The sequence below is a fragment of the Schistocerca serialis genome, chromosome 2 (assembly GCF_023864345.2).
Source record: "Schistocerca serialis cubense isolate TAMUIC-IGC-003099 chromosome 2, iqSchSeri2.2, whole genome shotgun sequence".
In the NCBI taxonomy this organism is placed as follows: Eukaryota; Metazoa; Arthropoda; class Insecta; order Orthoptera; family Acrididae; genus Schistocerca; species Schistocerca serialis.
The window spans coordinates 373,584,379-373,610,812 of NC_064639.1; the positions used below are offsets into that span (position 1 = coordinate 373,584,379).

Genomic DNA, 26,434 nt, shown 5'->3' on the forward strand with positions numbered 1-26,434 from the left:
GGTCTTCAACTGATTTACGTATGTAAATGTTCACTCTCTATCTCTCTCTCTCTCTCTCTCTCTCTCTGTTTTTCTGTGGTTGTCTTTCGTGTAGTGCTTATCCAGGTCTGTAACGTAATGTAACGTAATTTACTGAAGTGACGTCAAATAAATAATAAGTTAAAAAATCAATTTATTTTTAATTATAGAAGTGTTAAACCTGCGTCAGATTATCCTAGTTTTTAGAATTGTAGCACTGTCTGCAGCAGAGCGAAAACAGCATCGCTGGAGCACTGCAGTCTGCCGCCACCACGCGGCACATTTAATATTTACATTATTGCGTTACAAGTGCATTACTATCAGCGCATATTGTTTAACAGTTTTTCTTCTAGCAAAGTTGGAGATCTGGGCCAAAAGTGTTATTGACGAATTTGCCAGTCATTTTAAGGTGTTGGGTGGAATTCGGCCCTGGTCTGTACAACGTCTAAAGGACGACGAGTTTCATCACAATGAGTGAACATTATATTTGAACTTGCACGTTGAAAAGCAGAGAGATAGCTAAAAGCGTATTTATTTTCACGTATAATTATCAAGGTGCATTTGGTTGTGTTTTAATGTGTACGTAAGATATCGATCGTTTGTGGGAAGAATTAGCATAGCATTGCCAGATTGTTTTTACTGTTTCATGGATTGTAGGAATATTACGCCGCATACAGACAACTTCACTGAAATAGTAATATTTAATATACGTAATAATATCTTTTTCAAGGAATATACAAAACATAATTTAATCAGAATACTGACGCCTTAAAAATCTAAAGTATTAATATAGATCAAGCAGACTTTTATTATGGCTGTGTGAGTGTGTGGATAGGACATACAAACTTATACACCACTTACAACATAACTATTCGAGATGAAATAAAATGAAATGATCGTGTGGCGCTGATGGTCGGGAGGCCCCAACCGAGGAAGTTTGGCCACCTTGCAAATCTTGTTTTTTACAGACACAACGCTAGCAACTTCATACTAATAACAGTAAGGACAATGCAACTCTACAATAAGGACAATACAACTCTACACGAAGACGGAAGGGGTACACGAAGTTCAACACGGAAAGAGTGATGACATCAGAATGGCACTGTCATTAACACTGTCAAAACAAATATGACAGTGCGGACGCAATACATATACGGTAAAAAGGAAGAAAGGAGAATAAGATGATGGCGATGTTGTAGAACAAATAGTAAAAAAGAAACAATTGATTTAACTTGAAGGAATTTATATTTTAGTTGTTTCTGAAAAAGTTTTGACATTTTTATTTCAGCTAAATTTCTCTTTTTACTTCTTGTGCATGACGTTCCACTTTCCAGTAGCGACACAAAAGAAAACATTCGTTTAATACAAAACAGTGTCTGGAACCGGACTGTTGGAACGTATTTAGTACGGTGATCTCTTCTTTGAGTTCTTCTTTGAGGTCTTCGTCTAGGCTGCGTGCTGGCAGTTCCGTGAGTCGCCGACCACGTCCCGCATCAGTGCCCGGTCTTCGTCCTGCGCACAACAAGCCATCGGAGTCAGGACACAAACGGCAACGCGCAGAAATTTGAAGAAAGGGTAATCGAGCGTACACTGTATTTCGCATACCTAGGCGTGTCTATATTAACAGAAAAATATATTTAGGTTACGTAGTGTGTAAGCTTAGGGACTGATGACCTTAGCAGTTAAGTCCCATAAGATTTCACACACATTTGAACATTTTTCAAAAATATATCTTTAGCCACATATCTTTGTGGCCTATTATGTTTATTTTACGTAAATTGTAGGTGGAAGGAAGAGAAAGGAAAGGAAAGGACCTACTGAAGTCAGTTGCATGCGGAATCAGCCCGAAAATGTGCCGGACTGAGATTCGAACTCAGGATCTCCTCCTTAGTAGGCACTTGCCATAACCACTCAGCCACCTACACACGGTGTTTATAGCCATTGCATGAAGTATCTCGGGACGCCCCTAGACTGACCCACATTCCCACCTAGTGCCATGTCCGAAAGAACGGACACCACACATTCCCACCTAGTGCCATGTCCGAAAGAACGGACACCACACATTCCCACCTAGTGCCATGTCCGAAAGAACAGACACCACACATTCCCACCTAGTGCCATGTCCGAAAGAACGGACACCACACATTCCCACCTAGTGCCATGTCCAAAAGAACGGACACCACACATTCCCACCTAGTGCCATGTCCAAAAGAACGGACACCACACATTCCCACCTAGTGCCATGTCTGAAAGAACGGACACCACACATTCCCACCTAGTGCCATGTCCGAAAGAACGGACACCACACATTCCCACCTAGTGCCATGTCCGAAAGAACGGACACCACACATTCCCACCTAGTGCCATGTCCAAAAGAACGGACACCACACATTCCCAACTAGTGCCATGTCCAAAAGAACAGACACCACACATTCCCAACTAGTGCCATGTCCAAAAGAATGGACACCACACTTTCCCACCCAGTGCCATGTCCAAAAGAATGGACACCACACATTCCCAACTAGTGCCATATCCGAAAGAATGAACACCACATATTCATATAGTTTTTTTCTCCTCTATTGAATTTAGATTCCCCCCAGAGGGGAGCGGGGGTGGCAGCAGCTTAAGATGCCGCTCTTCAGCATACAGAAGAAAAGTTACAAACATAATAAGAAGATAACAAACAATAAAAACAGATGATAAAACGGTGACTCTTAAAAACTGTCAAATGGCGAAAAGTGGTGGAAGTTAAAATATAAAAGCAATGGGCTGATGATGATAAGTAAGGCACACAGTTAAGTAGACAGGCACAACAGTAGACAGACAATTAAAAAACACTCGACAGTCTGGTTTCTGTTCGCAACAGATAAAAAAATCACACCTGGCACTTAAAAAAGGGGACGATCAACACTGAACACTCACTTGAACACTGCGCTATAGAGACACACCACAGCTTAAGGCAGTTGGGGTGGGGGGGGGGGGGAGGAGGACCCAGACAGATGAGGGGGAAAAAGGGGGGAGGAGAGGAAATAACAAAAGAGGGGGCGAGCCAATGGAGGGAGAGGACACACAAAAGGGGGGGGGAGGGGGGGCAGGGCGGACGCGAGAAGGAGTGGGGAAGGCAGAGGGGGCGAAAGCAATATAATACAGTGTTTATGTTTGTCAATAAACCGCTTTCAACGTTCAAGCCATCGCGTACATGTTACATTTTTTCGAACACAGGTAGATATATGCATTTACTCGAATACGTTTACACAAATTCTAGGATTATAACCACACTGATGTGAGGGAACTAGCGTCCTTGAGAGGGGCTTAGCCGCATCAACAGTTATCTTTCACTATTAGGTCTACAACTTTGCTTCCGCTGCTTTGTAATATATGGCAGTGGCGGCAAGTGGTAGAGCAGGTGGTAGATAAGTTTCAACTCAATAAGATGAGGTATTGCAAACATAAGGCCATTGATTGCAACATAAAGTAATTCTCGATTGAATATGTCAGTGTACGAGCGCTATTCTTGTCATTTGCGGGAAGTTTTCAGTTTCTTCTTTAACGTGAAGAAATTTGCTGCTGAGGCTCGTAAAATGCTGGATAACACCTATGGTGAGGCACCTGTTAGTGAAAGAACGTGCAGAGGATGTTTTCAGTGATTCAAGAACGGTGCTTTTGACGAAGACCGGAGTGGCGGTGGAACAGAGAAGTTACTGAAATCGACGGAACGATCACAGGAGATTGCTACCGAAAAAAATTGATGCGTCTGAGCAGAGCACTGAAGGACAAATGGTCACAATACGGTGATAGACTTGGAAAGGTGGTTTCGCAGCACGACAATTCTCCATCTCATATCGCAAAACCCGTCTGAACACATGTGACTGTGAAGTGGAAACGAAAAGGAACAACCACAGATAAACCGAGACCATACATGCTTCATGTACTGACACACAGGGGCTGTCAGCATTGCAGAGGGCGGTTGATGGAAAAAATGGATGCAATCCGCCGAAGGAATCACTAGAGAGCTCAAAAGTGGTCCAGCAGTCCAGCAAGCTCAGTGAATGTGCGTAGAAGTTAAAAAGTGGTGGAACATCTCTCATAAGACACATATTTCTGTATTCACTGCTAAGCAACGCTTTACGTCGTGTTAGGAGCGCCGTCACTGGACATTGGATGTTGGGAAACGAGTAACTCTGTGGCAATCAGATGGCAGTCGTTTCAGCTTGCCAGTGGCTCGCGAACGTTAAGTGCCAACAGTGAAGTACGGAAAGAGTAGATAGTGAAATGGGGATGTTCTCCGTGGTTAGGGTGTGGACCCTTTTTGCGCTTAAGAACGTGGAAGGATGTGAACACATTCTACAGCACTCTATACTGAAAAAAGTATAGGAATAGTTCGGATGATTTCCGTATCAGCGTGACAATACATTCTCTCATAAAGCGGTATCTGCGAGGGAATGGTTCGTGGAAAACAACGTCCCTTAAATGGACTGGCTTGCTGAGAGTTCCGACCTAAACACAATGCAACAACCTTGGGGTGAGTTAGGAAGTCTACTTCGCCTCAGATCCCAGCGACTAACATCACCACCTGCTGGGTTTCGGCTGCCATTTCCCCGCAGACATTTGGACACCTCACAGAAAATGTTCCCGGCAGACTTCAATTCTCATGAAGGCAAAGGGTAGACATGCCCTGTGATGTCGTACAGAGATCGCGTTGCCACACCAGCGTTGGCAACGCCAATCGGTGTGGCAACGCGAATCGATACCACAGACATCGGCGAGGGATCACTGCAATCGGCAACGATGTATGGGAGGAGCTCCTGAAGACCACACCTCCCTTCTCAGCATAGCAGTGCCCTCACGCTGAGGTCACTATAGTGATGAGCTAGCAAGAGCTCTCCCCCAGGTCGTGACCTCATCTGAAGGGGTCAACGTTGCCAACGTGGTAGTTAAAGTTTCTGATGGACTTGTTCGTTTAAATGTGAAACATTGTACTGCAAGAGAACAGTTTGTTATTTTGCGCATCAAGTGATGCTTTAATAGTCAACAGTTGTAACTTATCAAGCAATCCTGTGGCAAAGATCTGTCTCGAAATTAAATAAATGTGCCATTCATTTATGTAATAAGGTCAACTAATATTTCATGTGTTCTGTTTTAATGTGCCATCTTGCCGAGCAGTCAATGAACCCACAGTTGTGACCGGACGATTGTAGTTTCGTCTGGTCACAACGCTGCCCATATTAAAGTCCACTAATAAGTTTCTGGATGCTTTTGATCACATAGTGCACACAAGAAAATGAAAGCAAGTTCATCGTTCAGTACCGTCCGATCGATCATAATAACATACACTGAAGCGCCAGAGGGACTGGTATAGGCACCCGTATTCAAATACAGAGATATGTAAACAGCCAGAATACGGCGCTGCGGTGTACAACACCTATATAAGACAACAAGTGTCGGACGCAGTTGTTAGATCTTAACTGCTGCTACAAAAACTGGCTCTGAGCACTATGGGACTTAACATCTGAGGTCATCAGTCCACTAGAACTTCGAACTACTTAAAACTAACTAACCTAAGGACATCACACACCTCCATGCCCGTTGCAGGATTCAAACCTGCGACCGTAGCGGTCGTGCGGTTCAAGACTGAAGCGCCTAGAACCTCTCGGCCATACCGGCCGGCACTGCTGCTACAATGCAGGATATCAAGATTTAAGTGAGTTTGAACGTGGTGTTATAATAGGAGCACGAGCGATGGGGCGCAGCACCTCCAATGTAGCGATGAAGTGGAGGTTTTCCTGTACAACCATTTCACAAGTGTACCGTGAATATCAGCAATCCGTCAAAACATCAAATCTCCGACATCGCTGCGGCCAGAAAAGATCCTGCAAGAACGGGACCAACGGCGACTGAAGAGAATCCTTCAGCGTGACAGGACTGCAACCCTTCTGCAAATTGCTGCAGATTTCAATGCTGGGCCATCAACAACTGTCAGCATGAGAAATATTCAACGAAACATCATCGGATTGGGCTTTCGGAGCCGAAGGCTCACTCATTTATCCTTGATGACTGCACGACACAAAGCTTTACGTCTTGCCTGGGCCCGTCAACACCGATATTGGACTATTGATGACTGGAAACATGTTGCCTGGACGAACGAGTCTCGTTTCAAATGGTATCGAACGGATGGACGTGTACGTGTAAGCAGACAACCTCATAAATCCATGGACGCTGCATGTCAACAGGGGCTGTTCAAGCTGGTAGAGGCTCTGTAATGGTGTGGAGCGAATGCAGTTGGAGTGATATGGGACCCCGTGATACATCTAGATGCGACTCTTAACAGGTGAGACATACGTAAGCATCCTGTCTGATCACCTGCATCCATTCATGTCCATTGTGCATTCCGACGGACTTGGGCAATTTCAGCAGGAACAATGCGACACCCCACACGTCCAGAATTACTGCAGGGTGGCTCCAGGAACATTCTTCTGAGTTTAAACAATTCCTCTGGTCACCAAACTCTGCAGACATGAGCATTATTGAGCGTATATGGGATGCCTTGCAACGTGCTGTTCGGAAGAGATCTCCACCCCCTCATACTCTTACGGATTTATGGACAGCCCTGCAGGATTCATGGCGTCAGTTCCCTCCAGCAGTGCTTCAGACATTAGTCGAGTCCATGCCACGTCGTGTTGGGGCACTTTTGCGCGCTCGTGTTGGCCCTACACAATATTACGCAGGTCTACCAGTTTCTTTAGCTCTTCAGTGTATATTAATCGAGTTTCACAAATAGCGAGCAACTGGATACTTATGTGGTTTCGTCGCCAAAACAGGTAACCTGCCATAATGTTCCAAGCCTTCAGCACTCAAGCATACTGCCACAAAATGGCCACTAAAATGTAGGCCCATATGTCGTGGAGTCTGACAAGTTATCGTGGAAGGGCCTTTTGACGTCTACAAGGTAGTCCAAAACTTAAGAGCCATTGCTCGTCTTCGATGCTAATTAAAACCTCTGCTGCAAAGAACAAAAGCCAGCAGACTAAACTGGTGTTTGCTATAGCCAACTTAACTGTATCTTTTGCCGGTCTAGAAGGACAACACTGGAAAGTGACAGACACTGACATCCTCTAACAGCCAACTTCACCTTGCAAATGTATCCCTGAACGTTAAGGCGCTCAAGTTCATACAAAGGCTTGGTTCCAACTGAAACTGCCATCTTGGCGATAATTAGTAACTTATTTATGAAACTAGGTATCGACTCGCAAAAGTCAGGGAAAGTATGTTTATGCGGATGTATCATCATTAATTGTGTATCATCTTTCGGTAACTGTCGCATCACACGTCAACCTCACGTGCAAATTTGCATGCTCATGACGATGTTTCTGAATTAATTTTTAGCCTCGATTGCTTCATTTTTTAAGCTAAGTAACTATGAATGTTTATCGATTTATCGCAGCCCTTTGCGGTTGTGGAGCCACGGTCTCACCTCGCGCCGAAAGCAGGGGCCGCAGCTGGCCATGGAGAGCTGCCACCAGCTGTCCCGCGGGGGCGGCAGCTCGGGGGCGGAGACCACACACGCCGCCAGCGCAGAACGGCGGACGTTCAGGTTGGCTGCGCCGTACCTGCGCGAGCAGCTCACTCTCACAACACAGCTCTCCACAAGACAGCTCAGCAAATATAGAAAGCACTAAAGAAAGGTAATCAGCCGAATAACAACTAGTGTAGGCACGCCTCCCTATCGGTGCTTGATGACTGATTTATTTTTGATCAGTTTGACATTTGCATCAACGACACAGCGCCATTTGATACCTCATAATACACATTCAATAAGAGAGAAGTAAAATTCGGTAATTAGTGGAGACTCTATAATCCAGCATTAAAGTAACGTTGAAAACAATAAGTCTAGGAGAAGTGATCGAATATGTCATTTCGGGAAAATAAGGAATTAACGTGAAAGTTAATAAGACGGAAATAGCGTGCTACCTCACTGAAGAGGTGGTCAGAAACAGTCCCGGCGGCCTAACAGGGACAGTGTTCCCAAACGTGTTCTTCAAATGGTTCAAATGGCTCTCGGCACTATGGGACTTAACATCTGAGGTCATCAGTCCCCTAGAACTTAGAACTACTGAAACCTAACCAACCTAAGGACATCACACACATCCATGCCCGAGGCAGGATTCGAACTTGCGACCGTAGCAGTCGCGCGGTTCCGGACTGAAGCGCCCAGAACTGCTCGTCCACCACGGCCGGCCATGTGTTCTTCGATTGAGTTCCTAAACCCGAACAATAAAGCGATACAAAAACTGGACATGGGTCGGTAGTAAGGCTCGAACCCCAACCAAGGGCTGAGCAGTCTAGTGCGCTGTCGTCGATGGTATGAGAACAACTGACACTAAATGTATCTGGCGGTCCGCTTGAATTTGCGCGTGAAGCCGCCTGATTGCGTAACTTCAATGCTAATTAACTCAGAAGGGGAGCAACACCGAATTTTCTTCTTAACAATTATTTCTCAGCGCAACACCCTCACAAAGTTTTCAGTTTCTGAAAACCCTGTATACTAATAAATCAATATCCCTCTATGCTAAATTTAGACACTGCTCTATAATACTTCGCCCAGAAGTACTTTATGCAACAGAATGTTTGAGTCTAAACAAAAAGGCAACAGTGGAGTAACTAGAAACTATAGAAATCAAAATTTTGGGGCCGGTTAAAGAGCAATGAGCAACAGAATATGCCACAACAGTGAACTTTATCCATATATTTAAAAAATTACGGTCGGAATTAGGAAAACAAGAATATCTTTCTATGGCCACATCCGAAGGTTGAATGACAACAAACTGACAAAAAGACTGTTCCCTTACTTAGATAAATTAACAGTGGACAACACGTGCTACAAAGAAGTTGGAAGGAATTTGACTAACTCCGAATTGCACCATAAGATTTTAGGAACAAGTGCCACTCAGAAAGAAATTGCGAGACTCCCAAGGTTTCCATGAAAAACCCAATAAGAAGACTGGAGCCGCATGGACAGAAGAAAGAAGAGAAACATCGAAGAACGATGAGAAGAAAGTGGAAGAAAAGAGAAGCTGTTGGCCGGCCGAAGTGGCCGTGCGGTTCTGGGCGCTGCAGTCCGGAACCGCGAAACCGCTACGGTCGCAGGTTCGAATCCTGCCTCGGGCATGGATGTGTGTGATGTCCTTAGGTTAGTTAGGTTTAACCAGTTCTAAGTTCTAGGGGACTAATGACCTAAGCAGTTGAGTCCCATAGTGCTCAGAGCCATTTTGAAGAGAAGCTGTTGAAATATCCGTAGTTCATAGTGGCTCAGCCGAATAAGGAAAAGAAGGAGAAGAAAGACCGTCTATAGAGTCCTCACTCTGTCTACCCAGCTGCGCCACAAAAAGCATCTACGGGATGTTACAATGACCCTTTCACGCCTTCTGGTATGGAACAGCTATCCAGCGCTGATGCAAATCATGGCAGTCGAGTGGTGTGTATGTGTCAGTCGGCTGTGTAATTTAAGTCGACGTGGAAACGCGACAGAATGGCAGAGAACAACTATCGTGTTCGACGTGCTGTGACCGCTTTGTGAATGACATTCCCCGATTTGTTGTTGTTTCAGTACAGACTGCCAATGTCGCTACAAGGAACTTAGTGAACCACTCGGATCCACGTAAAACCAAGAACAACAAGTGATCGTAAAAATGTAGTAACCAATAGGATCTGGAGATGAGTGTCACCCTTGCAATAACTGTCGGCTTCAAATTCGACGAGAATTTCTGCTGTCAGGTTCCGTCCACTAGTTTCTGAGCGAAAATTTGCAAAGCAAACTATGTTGGAGTCGGGTAACTTGCTAAAGGTCATGCTCACGTGGTCACATCGCTCAAAGCCTCACACCTTCAATGAAACTAACAATACAGAAACTGGACAGCAGGTGACTCGACACGTGAAGTGTGGTCCAACGGGTCACGATTTTTTTTTTTTTTTCGAATCACGCGAGGGTCAAGTGCGTCGACCGAAAAATGAGACGAGTTTGTGGAGGATGTAATTCACGCTGGAGGTAGTTGTCTGACGTTTATGGTGTGTTTTTCGTAACCTGACTTGGGCCCGCTCATTCAGCAGTTTTCTATGAACACGGTTCTCGGTGACCAAGTGATGGCGTGTCTCCTACGTTACCATTATGTTTGCTGTAGACGCATATGTTCCTGGGTTGATCAACACTCAAGTACCTTATCGCCTTTGATCTGTAGCGCTACATCAACTGATCTTAATTGCATTGAAAATGGAACTACGAGGTGCGTTCAAAACGTAATGTGACAAATCTGTTTCTCGGTCAGTTTCGGTTGAAAAAATGTAAAATTTGTTGCGGGACGTCGTGGAATATACCCGCTTCAGCCTCTATAGTTTCATGAAGTTCCGATAGATGGTGACGCTATACATAGCCTTCAAAATGGCGTCTGTAACGGAGGTGCGTTCCAAGCAGAAAGCTGTCATGGACTTTGTTTTGGCAGATAACGAGAGCCTCGCATATATTCACAGGTGCTTGTAGAATGTCTAGGGAAACCTAGCAGTCAATAAAACCATGGGGGAGGGGGGGGGGGAGAGGCAGGTGTTAGGCGAGGTGTCTGTCATCATCGCAAAAAGTTCGCACAAGTCTGTCGGATCTTCCGCGTGCCGGCTGGCCGCAGAGAGCTATGACTCCTGCAACGTTGGAACGTGCGCACACTGATTCGAGGTGATAGACGGATCACAATCAAACACATCGTTACTCAACTACATGTCTCTTTTGGTAGTGGTGACACATCCGTCCACCACTTGGGGTACTGAAAGGTGTCTGTCCACTGGGTTCCTCGCTGCCCAACAGAAGACCGTAAAGAACAACAAAGGACCACCTGTGCAGAGTACTTTACGCGTTAGGAGGCTGAGTGTGACAATTTTTTGTGGAATATCGTCATAGGCAACGAATGACGGGTTCATAACTTCGAACCGGAGACGAAACGGCAATCCATGGAGTGGCACTACACCACCTCTTCTCTGAAGGAAAATTTCAAAGCCACACCCTTAGCCGTTAAAGTCATGGCGACCGTCTTTGGCGACGGTCTTCTGGGACAATCAAGGGGTTATTCTGTTTGATGTCCTCCCTCGTGATGCAGCGATCAGCTGTGAAGTGTATTATGCTAAAACTAAACTAAACTAAACTCCGACCGAACAGGCCATGAAGGCCCAATGGTACCGCAGGCCGCCGTGTCATCCTCAGCCCACAGGCGTCACTGAATGCAGATATGGAGGGGCACGCGGTCAGCATACCGCTCTCCCGGCCGTATGTCAGTTTACGAGACCGGAGCCAATACTTCCCAAACAAGTAGCTTTTCACTTTGACTCACAAGGGCTGAGTGCACCCCACTTGCCAACAGCACTCGGCAGAACGGATGGTCACCCATCCAAGTGCTACCCCAGCCCGAGAGTGTTAACTTCGGTGATCCGACGGGAACCGGTGTTACCACTGCGGCAAGGCCGTTGAAGTGTATTATGATACCCTCAGGAAATTGAAGACGCGTTTCTCGCCACAAAAGTATAAGCAAACTTCTCCTTCTCCATGACAATGCGAGGCCTCACACAAATATGCGCACCAGAAAAGAGCTCACAAAGTTTCATTGGACTGTTCTTCCTCACTCACCCTACAGCTCGGACCTCGCACATTCCAACTTCCCTTTCTTTGGCCCAATGAAGGGTGCACTCCATGGGAAGCAGTACGTGGGTGATGGTAAGCTTACTGATGCAGCAAGACATTGGCTCCGATGTCGACGATCTGAGTGACAGCGTGCGGTCATACAGGCATTTCCAGTAAAATGGAGTAAGATGGTTGCACTGAACAGAGATTATGTTGAAAACTAGGCCTTTGAAGCCAAAAGAGCGGGGAATCATATTGTGTACTGGAATCCTGAATAAACCCAAACCGCTTTCAGGAAGAAACGTTTCGCATTACTTATTAACCGCCTGTCATACACTGAACAGCCAGAGAAATTGGTACACTTGCCTAGTATCGTGTAGGGCCCCCGCGAGCACGCAGAAGTCCCTCAACACGACGTGGCATGAACTCGGCTTATGTCTGAAGTAGAGGTGGAGGGAATTGAACCATGAATCCTGCAGGGCTCTCCATAAATCCGTAAGAGTACGAGGGAGTGGAGATCTCTTCTGAACAGCACGTTGCAAGGCATTCCAGATACGCTCAATAATGTTCATGTCTGGGGAGTTCAGTGGCCAGCGGAAGTGGTTAAACTCAGAAGTGTGTTCCTGGAGCCACTCTGTAGCAATTCTCGAAGTATGGAGTGTCGTATTGTCCTGCTAGAATTTCCCTAACTTCGTCGGAAGGCGCAATAGACATGAATGGGTGCAGGTGATTAGACAGGATGCTTACATACGTGTTGTAAGTAGGCTGTTTAGGTTTTTATGTTGGTAACGCCACGTAGTGCTCTGCATGAAAATCACCGGCTGTGCTGTGTGCAGTCTGTGGCTGGTGGGACTCACTGTTGGAATATTCGCTACTGTAGTGTTGGGCAATTGGATGTGAACAGCGCGTAGCGTTGCGCAGTCGGAGGTGAGCCGCCAGCAGTGGTGGATGTGGAGAGAGAGATACCAGAGTTTTGAGCGGACGATCTGGACATGTGTCCGTCAGAAGAAGGAAATTTGTTTAATTGCATGTCACAAAATTATATATATATATATATATATATATATATATATATATCAGTACTTTAAACATAGCTGCGCTACAGCAACGGTTCCACGTAAATCAGACTAAGAACAGCCGACCAGTTGCAAAGGATAAAGTAATCTTTACCTAGGTTTCAATAGATATAAATCTATCTTCTTCAGAAGACGGCAGTATTATAACATGAAGTGATATGTCCTTATCGTTTAGGCTATGCGGATGTTTGCCTAAACGATAAGGACATATCACTTCATGTTATAATACTGCCGTCTTCTGAAGAAGATAGATTTATATCTATTGAAACCTAGGTAAAGATTACTTTATCCTTTGCAACTGGTCAGCTGTTCTTAGTCTGATATATATATATATAAATATATATATATATATATATATATATATATATATATATATATATATATATATATATAATTTTGTGACATGAAATGGTGTGACGTGAAATGGTGGTACGGGAAAATCACTATTTCATCGCTACCTCGAAGATGCTGTGTCCCATCGCTCGTGCGCCGACTATAACATCATGTTCAAGATTATTTAAATCTTGCAGTAGCTCGAGTAACGAAGATTTTTGTGAGGTAAGTGATAGATGAAAGGTATAGGTTATTGTTAGTCAGGGCCATAAAGATTATTGAAAGTCAAATTGCGTTCCGCTAAAAAAATATTGTGTGTCAGTTTAATGATGATCAGAGTAAGTAAAGAGAGAATTGTCTGCGTACGTTCAGTTTTACTCAGCTGTCTTTGTATCGAACAACGTAGAAGTTTACTATCACAGTAATTCCTAATTTTTCAAAGGGGACGTTTCATAATGTCACCTGTCAGAGTCGTATCTATACGTGTCGTGGCTCCCATATCACTCCAACTGCACACGTCTCACACCATTACAGAGCCTCCAACAGTTTGAACAGTCCCCTGCTGGCATGCAATGCCGTGCAGTAATCAATGGTACCCGAATGGGCCTTCGGCTCCGGAAGCCCATATCGATGATGTTTCGTTGAATGGTTCGCACACTGATACTTGTTGATGGTCCAGCATTGAAATCTGCAGCAATTTGCGGAAGGGTTGCACTTCTGTCACGCTGAAAGATTTTCTTCAGTCGTCGTTGGTCCCATTCTTGCAGGATGTTTTTCCGGCGCCAGCGATGTCGGAGATGTGATGTTTTACAGGATTACGGTCCGCTCCCGGTAGCTGAGTGGTCAGCGCGGCAGACTGTCAATCCTAAGAGCCCGGGATCGATTCCCGGCTGGGTCGGAGATTTTCTCCGCTCAGGGACTGGGTGTTGTGTTGTCCTCATCATCATCATTTCATCCCCATCGACGCGCAAGTCTACCCGACGGGAGGCCCTAGCCACATGACCGGATTCTTGATATTCCTGTTACACTCGTGAAATGGTGGTACGGGAAAATCACCATTTCATCGCTACCTCGAAGATGCTGTGTCCCATCGCTCGTGCGCCGACTATAACATCATGTTCAAGCTTATTTAAATCTTGATAACCTTCCACTGTAGCAGCAGTAACCGATCTAACAACTGTGCCAGACACGTCTTGTCTTATATAGACGTTGCCGACCGCAGCGCCGTATTCTGCCTGTTTACATGTCTCTGTATTTGAATGCCTATACCAGCTTCTTTGGCGCTTCAGTGTATTAGGAACAGCGGAAGAAATGTAGCCATCAACATCTACGGGGTCTAATTATCAATACCTGGCTTCGTCTGGATACGGCATGCCTAAAGAAACTTGTGTACTATTTTTCCTCGCTGTACTGAGGCCGTCATCAAGACTAGAGGCGGTGTTACATGGTTTTAGGATGATTTCTCCTTTCAGCATTTTAATTTTTGGTTGTGTTTGACTTTACTCCACCTAACGTGCGGTTACAGTGCGCGTTAAACAGGTAACAACTCTCCTTAATTTTCTTGAGAATACTCTGTTGGCAACTGCGGCTAAACTCCGCAAAATGTACTCACCACTCGTTGGCGGAAGGACTGTAGCACTCGACGTAGGAGACGGTTGAAGTTCCGTCGTAGCCCCCGACGGCGAATATCATGTCGTCGATGACTGCGATGCCGTGGTTACTGCGCGGCGTGTACATCTCTGGGATTAGCGCCCACTGGCCGGTAGCAGGGTCGTATCTCTCGACGCTCCGCAGTCTCGAATAGCCGTTGTTTCCACCTGGAGGAAGACCTTAGCTATGACGCACGTTTCACTTCCTTCTGCTGTACAGAGAAGATCACATATGGCAAAATTCATTGCTGAATAACGTGGTGTACATTGCTGAAACACATAAGGGGCAGTCAAATGAGAACGACACAGATGGAAAAAAGTAAGTATACTGTTTATTATTTCAAAAGTGAGTTTATCCCACCATCAGACAAGAGAGTCAATGCCTTCATGGAAAAATGTCTTCTGCTACCTACGGCTACACCCTGCCGGTGCACCTCTTTCCATGAAATAAACAGACGGCCGCGAATGTCTTTCTTCAGGTCCCCAGATAACTTACGATGAGCATGGAGCAATTCTGTGGTACGTGAAATGTGTCCAGTCCTAAAACAGTCGAGCAGCTCGTCATAAACCACTCGTTTCTGTAGTCGGTGGGAAGCGATGTTTGAGGTGGTGTAAGAACGACTCCACTGGACAGTGGCTGACAGGGAACGAGTAATTTGGAGCGATAAATCACTCAATACACAGTGGCAAACCGACTAAAAGGTCCGGGTTCGACGAATGACTGAAGAATATTACCTGGCATCACGTGTAGTGTCATATGTTAAATACAGAAGAGATGGTATTACGGTATGGGGGTGTTTTACGTGGTTAGGATTGGATCCCGTTATTTCTCTTTAAAAAAAAGACGCCAAATTTGAAAGGATATTGCTCTGCCTCTTGATGACTGGGTGTTGTGTGCTGTCCTTAGGTTAGGTAGGTTTAAGTAGTTCTAAGTTCTAGGGGACTGATTACCATAGATGTTAAGTCCCATAGTGCTCAGAGCCATTTGAACCATTTTTTGAAAGGATATTAACATGTTTTACGGCATTGTGTACTGCGTACAGTAGCGGAATAGTTCGGGGATGGTGACTGTTTGTATCAGCATGGCAATACTGCCATGATGTGGCAATCGTGAATCAATGGTTTGTGTACAATAAAATTCCTCAGTTGCGCTGTACTGCCCAGAGTGCCAATCTGAACGTTGTTGAACACCTCTGAGACGAGCTGCACTTCGCTCCAGACTCCAGTGTCTAACACCAATACCTTTCCTTATTTCGGCTCTTGAAGAAGAATGGGCTGCAATTGGACGCACATCATATTAATGTCCACCAAACAGATGACCAGATACTTTCCGTCAGATAGTACTAAGTTAGCCTATACGGGGTGTTCAAAGAGTCCCTCCACAGTGTCGTATGATTGTTCGCCTGCCTGGGTTACTTTCCTTCAAGTGGATTCTCCCAACATACCACTGTTCCGTTTATCTCAGCCAGCGTCAGCAGTATCGTTGGTGTGTGTCGTAACGTGTTGACGTGAACGTTTAAGTTTAGTTCATTTGTTCGTTTGTTTCGTTTCTGTCACTGTTAAAATGCTAACCATTGAAGAACGTGTGTTTTTAGTCGAACAAGTGTTCAAAGCTGGCGGTAAATACACAGTTTCAGTTCGTCAAACATTTAATTCAGTTTCCCCGGAGACAACACTCCCACATCGTGATACTGTGCGAGATTTGATCAACAAATTTCGAAGTACGGGTTCGGTGACAGATGCACCGAGAAGTGGTCGTCCTAGCATTTTGTCTGAGGATACGCTACTCGATATTTCCGATAAAACGTCAGTGAGTCGGAACGGGTCAGTAAGAAAACTCGCCCAGGAAATCGGTGTTAGTGTCGGAACAGCCCACACAGCTGTAAGGAAAAAATTAGAAATTTTTCCATACAAAGTGACAGTCGTGCAAGAACTGAAAAATACTGATCATGGTAAAAGACTGTATTGTTGTCAATGGTTCAAAAATTTCGTTCAGCAAAATGGAAGGGGTATTCTTAATGAAACGTTTTTCACTGATGCGTGGTTTTACTTATCCGGCTACGGGAACTTGCAAAATTCTAGTACGTGGAGTACTGCAAATCCATTGTGTATTCATGAGGAACCACTTCATTCTGTGAAAATAGGAGTTTGGATTGCAATTTCTAGATGTTGGATTGTGGGTCCCATATTTTTCAACCAAACAATAAACGCACAACGATACTGCAGTGATATTCTGTACCCATTCAACAAGATGCTGCAACTGCGCTTACAGCTCGCGATTCAATGTCACTGCTTGCTGATGTTTTTGGAGATTGCATAATTTCACTGCGACTTTGGCCTCCACGATCGCCTGACGTGACACCACCAGACTTTTTATTCTGGGGTGCAGCGAAAGCAACTGTCTATAAAAACCGTCCAAAATCCATCGATATATTGAAAACTGCAATATCCATTTTCACTGCTTCTGTTACAGAATAAATGTTACAGCTTGCGTTTGGAAACATGATTATACGAATTGAATTGTGTATCCAACAACAGAGGGGACAGTTTCAACATTTCATGTGAAAATTAGTAAGCAAAAATGAATATTCAATAAATTAATAACTTTTATTTCACTGAGTTTCATTTCGGTATATTCACTGCGGCATACGGCACTCGCGGCGTCTCATGCGGCACTGCGGAGTGACTTTTTGAACACTCCTTTTAATACATTACAGGTTGAGCATTTCTGCCCAGGGTTCCACTGAAATCATTCAATCTCATTGCAGGCTCACTGAGTCAGTCCTCACTGGTCCATCCATTTCGTTTCATTGATACTAATTCGATTGAGATTGTAGTCAAAGTTAAACAATTCCAGAACTCAAGAGGTAATGAATCGAATCGGAGAAAAAGTGATCAGGTTGAAGTTGATGTAGGTCGCAGTAGTTATGCAGAGGTGAAGAGACTTGCAGAGGTAGGCAGGCTTGGAGAGATGCATCAAACAAGTCGTCCGAGTGCCGAGTACAACAACAGCACTGAGCGTCTACTACAGCAGTAATAAAATACGACGGCCGCAAACAGTGTTACGCCACGTGCTCACCCACCTACGACGTAGAGACAGCCGTAGTAGGCGACGCCGGCGACGCCGCTGCGAGGGAAGCGCATGGGCCGTATGAGGGTCCATTGGTCGGTCACGGGGCTGTACACCTCCACAGACTGCAGGTAGTTCTGCCCGTCGAAACCACCCGCCACGTACAGTCGCCCTGCGCCATCAACATTCCGTTAGTCACGCTCTACGTCTGGAGTCGTATATACTTACAAAATTTGCAAACCACTGTGAAATCGATGACAGAGGGTATTCCTTATTGTACAAATGATCAGGCCAACTTCCTGTTCCATTCTCGTATGGAGCGCGTGACGAATGACTTCAAAAATCTCTTAGTGAACTGTAATCAGTCTAATCTTGTCTCCAGGATTCCTACGGGAGCGTAGTAGTACATTCCTAGATTCGTCGCTTAAAGCTGATTCTTGAAACATTATATGTAAGTTTTCACGGGGTAGTTTGCGTCTGTATTCCCAAGTCTATAATACCAAACTTCTTCACTCAACACTGCACATTACTGCTGTCCATTGCAGCGTACCCATACACTTTCTTCACGATTGAGGTTAAAAAACGTCGAGAAGCAAAAGCCCTGAATTTTTCCAAACTGGTTTTGAAGCATGGGTTCAACGGCGGCGCATATGTGCACAAATGCATGGTTACTATTGTAAGTAGGCTGTTTAGGTTTCTATGTTGGTAACGCCACGTAGCGCTCTGTATGAAAATCACTGACTCTGCTGTGTGCAGTCTGTGGCTGGTTTGCATTGTTGGAATATTCGCTATTGTAGTGTTGGGCAGTTGGATGTACTCTCAAAACTCTGGCATCACTCTTTCCACATCCACCACTGCTGGCGGATCACCTCCAACTGCACAACGCTACGCGCTGTTCACTTCCAACTGCCAAATTAAATTATAATTAATTTAATTATAATAATTTAATTATAATTAATTTAATTGGGCAGGTGGATGTGAACAGCGCGTAGCGTTGTGCAGTTGGAGGGGCAGTTGGACGTGAACCGCCAGCAGTGGTGGATGTGGAAAGAGAGATGCCAGAGTTTTGAGAGATTACTATGTGAGCACGATCTGGACGTGTGTCCGCCAGAAAAGGAAATTTGTAAAAATGGATGTCATGAATTGATAGATATATATATATATGTGATGACTTTTGAACTTTATTAAGGTAAATACATTGTTTGTTCTTTACCAAAATCTTTCATTTGCTAACTATGCCTATCAGTAGTTAGTGCCATCAGTAGTTAGAATCTTTTATTTAGCTAGCAGTATTGGCGCTCGCTATATTGCAGTAGTTCGAGTAACGAAGATTTTTGTGAGGTAAGTGATTCATGAAAGGTATAGCTTATTGTTAGTCAGGGCCTTATTTTGTAGAGATTATCGAAAGTCAGATTGCGTTGCGCTAAAAAAATATTGTGTGTCAGTTTAGTGATGATCTGAATAAGTAAAGAGAGAAATGTCTGAGTGCGTTCAGTTTTGCTCAGCTGTTTGAAAATCAAATAACGTAAGAGGTTTATCAGCACTGTCATTTTTAAATTTTTCTAAGGGGACGTTTCACTGTGTTGAACAGTTGTATGGGGTACAGCCATCTGAGGTAGTTTGCAAATGATGCTGCCATTTACCGTCCAGTAAAGGCATGAGAAGTTCGAAACTAATTGCAAAGTTTTATCTTCAGTAATGATAAAAGCTGAAGAAATGAATTAAAATTCGTGTGACAACTAGGAGTTGTACCAAGGTCTCGCGTTTTCTTTGCAGATGTGTTACCCATTACACTACTGTAGCAGTATGCCTATCAGAACTGCACGGACTACCCTCCTCCAATGCCCTCCGTAACACAAACTTCAATTAAAACCTTCAGTTCATTTTTCCTTCTTAAATCGCCACTATTGACGAGGCTCTCCGGCATTGGATAGCACCCCAGTTTTGTAGGTTAGGGACGACGTTGGAGTATGGTAGCTGTGCAGATGTGGTAGCCATACTGCTAAGGTGGTGTGATAGTTGGCACATCTGCCTCTTTAGCAGGCGACCGAGGTTAAACTCCTAGTGGTGGCACATATTTTAATTCGTTTCTTCAGTATAACATTATCAAAGATGAAGTTTAGACTCATAGATCTCAAGGAAATTGTAATTCCACAGTTGCAAAATGATTTAGAGAAAATACCTGTACCGCGCAAAACGTTGCAATTGCCCCTAATGAAAAGTTAGTAGTCATGCACATGCATCCTGAAGGGAATCCGTTAAAATACGGTTACACGATAAATCACACAAATCTGAAGACAAGCTATTCCACAAAATAACAAGGGATAACGACGACGAACAACCTAAATTGGAACGATCACATAGGTGATGTTGCGGAGAATGCGAACCAAAGATTGCGTTTCACTGGCAGAAGAGTCAGAAGATGCAGCTAATCTACTAAAGAGACTGCCTGCACTACACTTGTCCGTCCTCTGCTCGAGTACTGCTGTGCAGTATGGGATTTCTTACCAGACTGGACTAACGGAGGACATGGAAAAAGTTGAAAGAAAAGTAGCTCGTTTTGTATTATCACAAAACAGGGGAGAGAGTGTCACGGATATGATAGGCGATTTGGGGTGGCAATCATTGAAACAAAGGCGTTATTCGTTGCAGCGAGATCTTTTCATGAAACTGCAATCAGCGACTTTCTCTTCTGAATGTGAAAATAATTTGTTGGCTCCCACCTACAAAGGGAGAAATAAACATTGTAATAAAATACGAGAAATCAGAGCTCGATCGAAAATATTTCAGTGTTTTTCCTGTGCGCTGTTAACGGTAGGGAAAATGTGTGAAAGTGTTTCGATGAACCCTCTGCCAGGCACGTAAGTGTGAACTACAGTGGAACCACGCAGATGCAGAGGACAGTTCATGCTATGATCTGCACTAACTCCACGGTTATACGTTCATTAATAATTTTTTTATGATAAAGGGCCATTACTTTTACGTTTCAGTCCTAAGCAACAGAAATTGATGCCTTGACCTCAATTGGTGCGGATCCCAGTGTGCTGTGTAGGGCGATGGAATTGTAATTTAGATGAATCATCAAGGCGATATGCGGGACGCTCGATTGTCGCATAAAAGTATCATTATAATCATAAGCTAATGTACTCTACAGAGCTTGGTTTACGACCCGCGAGAACGAGAATCCTGTGATGTGATAAGAAATGAGGAGGACAGAGTATAGGCATGGACACTTACTGCACTGGGAGCGGACTTACCGTCTAAAGCTACAGCGGTGGCGTCGGAACGCGGCGCGTTCATGGGGCAGACCAGCGACCACTGGTTGGTGTAATGGTCGAAGCATTCGACGGTCCTCAGACGTTCCTCACCGTCGTAGCCGCCTATGGCGTAGATGAGTTCACCTAGGGCAGCCGCGCTTACGTAGCACCTGCATGAAGGACAGCCAAACACTGCGTTCACATAGCGTCACACAGAACGTGACACCAAATTTTCTTATAAGCTTACGCACGTATACAGGTCTGGAATTAGAACCTAGATTCTCCCTTGACGCTGACAGATCATTCTCATTCACTTACCCCTTTATGTCTATCCCATGAGGAGAACGAGCTGTCGGGGACTGCGAGACGAGCCAGAATATACTGAAACGCGTGTTATGTAATTTTTAAGTAATTTTCTTGTTTTTGGTTGTCTTAGGACGCACATGTCAAATTTGTATAGTTTAGTTATGCACGCGCACCCTCGTCAGAGACGTTGCGCTGCACGGAAACTAGTTAGGTCATCTTTGCTCTGCGAAGATGCGCGGGTGTTAAATATTGATTGCGAGGAGAGGAGACAGGGAGTTGTGACCGGATGTCGCGGCAGTGAGCTTGTATAGGAAGGGTGCGGAACATGGTGCTCTTGGGAATTATTTTATTGATCTGATGAAAGATATTATTATTATTGCAAAAGGAACGTTACCATTTTGCATTGAATGAGACAGATTTTCTAAGATGGCTACTATTTTGAGAAGATTAGGATAATCGATAGCGGACGAACATATTTTACTGTATTGCGGCAGCGTTTAGTTAGGCATTCTTGGCTCAACACAGACATCCAAAACAGGAATTCCTTGCTATTTTTATAAAGGTTTGTCTCTAAAGTAAAGTCCCTCTTAGCAGGCCTTGGAAGGCCCAACGGTTCCGACCGGCCGCCTTGTCATCCTCAGCCCACAGGCGTCACTGGATGCGGATATGGAGGGACATGTGGTCAGCACACTGCTCTCTCGGCCGTATGTCAGTTTACGAGACCGGAGCCGCTACTTCTTATCAAGTAGCTCCTCAGTTTGCCACACAAGGGCTGAGTGCATCCCACTTGCCAACAGCGCTCGGCAGACCGGATGGTCACCCATCCAAGTGCTAGCCCAAAATGACAGCGTTTAACTTCGGTGATCTGACGGAAACCGGTGTTACCACTGCGGCAAGGCCGTTGGCGTAAAGTTTTGTCACAGTCAATGTTAATTGATTTGAAAAGACAAAAAGAACTTTTGTGTTAGAATAAATTTTCATGTTGAGTTACATTTTTGTATTTCTACAGTGTTGATCTTACATAATTGTAATTTGTAGTGATATATTTCTTTTTTAATTTCTTACTAAGACTCCAACGGTAAAATATTGTAAATGGAATAGCGTCAAGAAATTTTTTGAGATGAATTTTATAAATATAATTTCTTGAGAAGAATTTTTGTCTAGAGAGTATCTCAGACTATCCTACGTCATTATCCAGCTCCAATTAAGTCACGAACATTCTTTTTTATGAGAGATAAGCTTTATGAGAACCAAGTTTTTGCATTACACGTATTTAAGAAACCGCGTTGCACTACCACGACTCTCTGTAGTTAGTAGCACCTGAGAATCTGCCATTGCGACATAGGTAAGCCAAATACAGGAGATACAAGCTTTCAGTTTGACAGGGTTAATTAACAGTGGTGAGTTTAATTACTCTCATAAAAGTTCAAGATTAGTTCAGACACGGCATATTTCATTTACATTCTCGCAGTCAGATTTGATTCTCATTCTCGCAAACAGATTTAGCTCGTAACTGTAAATGTGAGGTTAGCTTACACTGAGCTTACACTGTATAGGTATATGCACATATACAGATAACGATAGTATCGGGTACACAAGGTATAAAAAGGCAGTGCATTGGCGGCGCTGTCATTCGTACTGAGGTAATTCATATGAAAAGGTATCCGACGTGATTATGGTCACACAACGGGAATTAACAGATCCTTAATGCGAAATGGTAGTTGGAGCTAGAAGTATGGACATTCCATTTCGGAAGTAGTTAGGGAATTAAATATTCCGAAATCCACAGCGTCAAGAGTGTATCGAGAATACCTAAACGCATGGCCGACGGCCTTTACTTAATGACCGAGAACAGCGGCGTTTGTGTAGAGTTGTCATTGCTAACAGAAAAGTAACGTTGCGTGAAGCGACCGCGGAAATCAAGGTGAGACGTACGACGAACTAATCTGTTAGGACAGTGCGGTTAAATTTGGCGTTAATAGGATATTGCATAAGACGACCGCGGCAAGTCTCTTTGCTAAGAGCACGAGATTGCCTGCAGCGCCTCTCCTTGGCTCGTGACCATATGTGTTGGACCCTAGAAATCTGGAAACCAATGGCCTTGTGAAATGAGTCCCGATTTCAGTTGGTAAGAGCTGGTGGTGGTGATCGACCGTGCCGCAGACCCTACGAAGCCATGGACCCAGTTGTCAACAGACACGGCGCAAGTTGTTGGTGGTTCCTAAATAGTGTGGCCTGTGTTTATATGGAACGGACTGAGTCCTCTGGTCCAACTGAACCGATCATCGACTGGAAATGGTTATGTTCGGCTACTTGGAGATCATCTGCAGCTATTCATGGACTTCTTGTTCCCAAACAACGACGGAATTGTCACCGTGCTACAACTGTTAGCGATTTGTTTGAACAACATTCTATACGATTCGAACGAATGATTTGGCCATCCAGATAGACCGAAATGAATTCCATCGATCATTTGTGAGACATAATCGGGAGGGAAGTTCGTGCACAAAATCCTGCGTCGCAAAATTTGCGCAATTGTGGACGGCTATAGAGGCAGCAATGCTCAATATTTCTGCAGGGACTTTCAGCGACTTGCTGAGTCAATGCTAGGTCAAGCAGCCGCACTAGGCCGCTCTGGCACGATTTTAGGAGGTATCCCATGACTTTTGTCACCTCAGAGTATGCACTTATTTCTTTTTCTATGAATGGAGTTTGTTGGTATAAAACAGCTTACGTTCATAAAGAGAGTATACATTCAGAAATATACAGACCAGAAGTAAAGCAAACAGGTGCACATTCACATAATCTTCTTTGTCTTTTTTCTTTATTCAGATAACTTCCAGTCAGGAGTGTTCAAAGATTTGACCAATGAACTTGGTGGATGTGTAGGACATACACTATGTGATCAAAAGTATCTGGACATCTGGCTGAAAATGACTTACAAGTTCGTGGCGTCCTCCATCGGTAATGCTGGGATTCATTATGGTGTTAGCCTACCCTTAGCCTTGATGACAGCTTCCACTCTGCATGCAAACGTTGAATCAGGTGCTGGAAGGTTTCTTGCGAATGGCAGCCCATTCTTCATTGAGTGCTGCACTGAGGAGGGTTATCGATGTCGGTCGGAGAGGCTTGGCACGAAGTCAGCGTTCCAAAACATCCCATAGGCGTTCTTTAGGATTCAGGTCAGGACTCTGTGCAGGCCAGTCCATTACAGGGATGTTATTGTCTTGTAATCACTCCGCCACAAGCCGTGCATTATGAACAGGTGCTCGATCGTGATGAAAGATGCAATTGCCATCCCCGAATTGCTCTTCGACAGTGGGAAGCAAGAAGGTGCTTAAAACATCAATTTAGGCCTGTGCTGTGATAGTGTCACGCAAACCAACAAGGGGTGCAAGCCACCTCCATGAAAAACACGACCACACTATAGCACAACCGCCTCGGAATTTTACTGTTGGCACTAGACACGCTGGCAAATGACGTTCACCGGGCATTCGCCATACCTACATCCTGCCATCGGATCGCCACATTGTGTACCGTGATTCAGCAGTCCACACAACGTTTTTCCACTGTTCAATCGTCCAATGTTTACACTCCTTACACCAAGCGAGGCGTCGTTTGGCATTTACCGGCTTGATGTGTGGCTTATGAGCAGCTGCTCGACCATGAAATCCAAGTTTTCTCACCTCCTGCCTAACTGTCATAGTACTTGTAGTGGGTCCTGATGCAGTTTGGAATACCTGTGTGATGATCTGGACAGATGTCTGCCTATCACACATTACGACTCTCTTCAACTGTCGGCGGTCTCTTGTCAGTCAACAGACGAGGTCGGCCTCTACGCTCTTGTGCTATATATGTCCCTTCACATTTCCACTTCACTGTTACATCGGAAACAGTGGATCTAGAGATGTCTAGGAGTGTGGAAATCTCGCGTACAGACGTATGACACAAGTGACGCCCAATCAGCTGACCACGTTCGAAGTCCGTGAGTTCTGCGGAGTGCTCCATTCTGCTCTCTCACGATGTCTAATGACTACTGAGGTCGCTGCTATGGAGTACCTGGCAGTATGCAGCAGCACAATGCACATAATATGAAAAACTTATGGTTTTGGGGGTGTCCGGATACTTTTGATCACATAGTGTACACGGAGGACAATTTTTGGCCACGATACATAACATTCTTACCCTGTAGTTTATGAGTTACGGCGCGTGAGTTAGGCGCTTAAGCACCATAGCCAGGTAGAAATTATTTGCCAATCTGCTTTGAGTCTTTAGTGTACCCTACCATAGCTGTTACTTACATATGAGGTTCTGGATCCAGCATGAAGTTCAAATTGCCTGAGCTCCCTGAAGTGATTATGTGCTATAGTGTCGCAAGGAGCAACGAAAAAGATTGTCGTCGTATGTGCAGGTAACAACCACACTTCAGTAGCTTTGCCGCACTTGCACAGGTAAGGAAATGGGAAGCTGCGTTACAGAAATGGAAACTAAATGTCGTCACCAAGGTCCTGATGCCAGCTGGTGGTATGTGTAGTGGTAGTCTATGAAATAAAGTGTGTATAATGTTTGCGGTATTCAGAAATGAATGAACAGTATAGCACTAGCGTTTTACAATATTAATAACTCATTTCCAACAATCTTTAATCAAAACGGTATTGTACACGAGGCACAAAACGAATGAGGTTACACTGTTTCAAACAGACTGACCTTGCATTCGGGAGGACGATGGCTCCTGATCTAGATTTTCCGTGATTTTCTTAACTGCTTCAGGTAAATGCCAGGATGGTTCCTACTACAAGGCCACAGCCGATTACCAGTCCCATCGTTGTCAAACTAGACTTGTATATAAACACCTGTATACATTAGTTGTGTTCTTTTTAATTCTTAAACTGTAATACAGCGACATGTCCTACATACTTTAAAAAGGTGAATAAAACTATGATTGCTGTTACTACTAAAACTACTACTATTCAAGTGTTTCCATTATTATGCTGTTCATCTGTACATTAGTGGGAAATTCAAAGAAAGGTTCCCCGTCTACAACTAGGTCATTAGAGATAGAGAATAAGATC

The 26,434-nt window shown here is 44.4% G+C and overlaps 1 protein-coding gene across 1 annotated transcript in view; it reads right to left on the reverse strand.

Annotated features, from left to right (window-relative positions):
• Positions 1-1,343: 1,343 nt before the first annotated feature.
• Positions 1,344-26,434, reverse strand: part of LOC126456004 (kelch-like protein 10) — an 89,440-nt gene continuing 64,349 nt past the window's right edge. The window contains exons 7-11 of the mRNA XM_050091760.1: positions 21,057-21,226; positions 17,813-17,971; positions 14,693-14,897; positions 7,490-7,625; positions 1,344-1,530 (exon numbers count right to left, since the gene is read on the reverse strand). Of these exons, the coding sequence (XP_049947717.1) occupies positions 1,465-1,530; positions 7,490-7,625; positions 14,693-14,897; positions 17,813-17,971; positions 21,057-21,226 (736 nt within the window). The 3' untranslated portion in view covers positions 1,344-1,464. The remainder of the gene's footprint in view (positions 1,531-7,489; positions 7,626-14,692; positions 14,898-17,812; positions 17,972-21,056; positions 21,227-26,434) is intronic.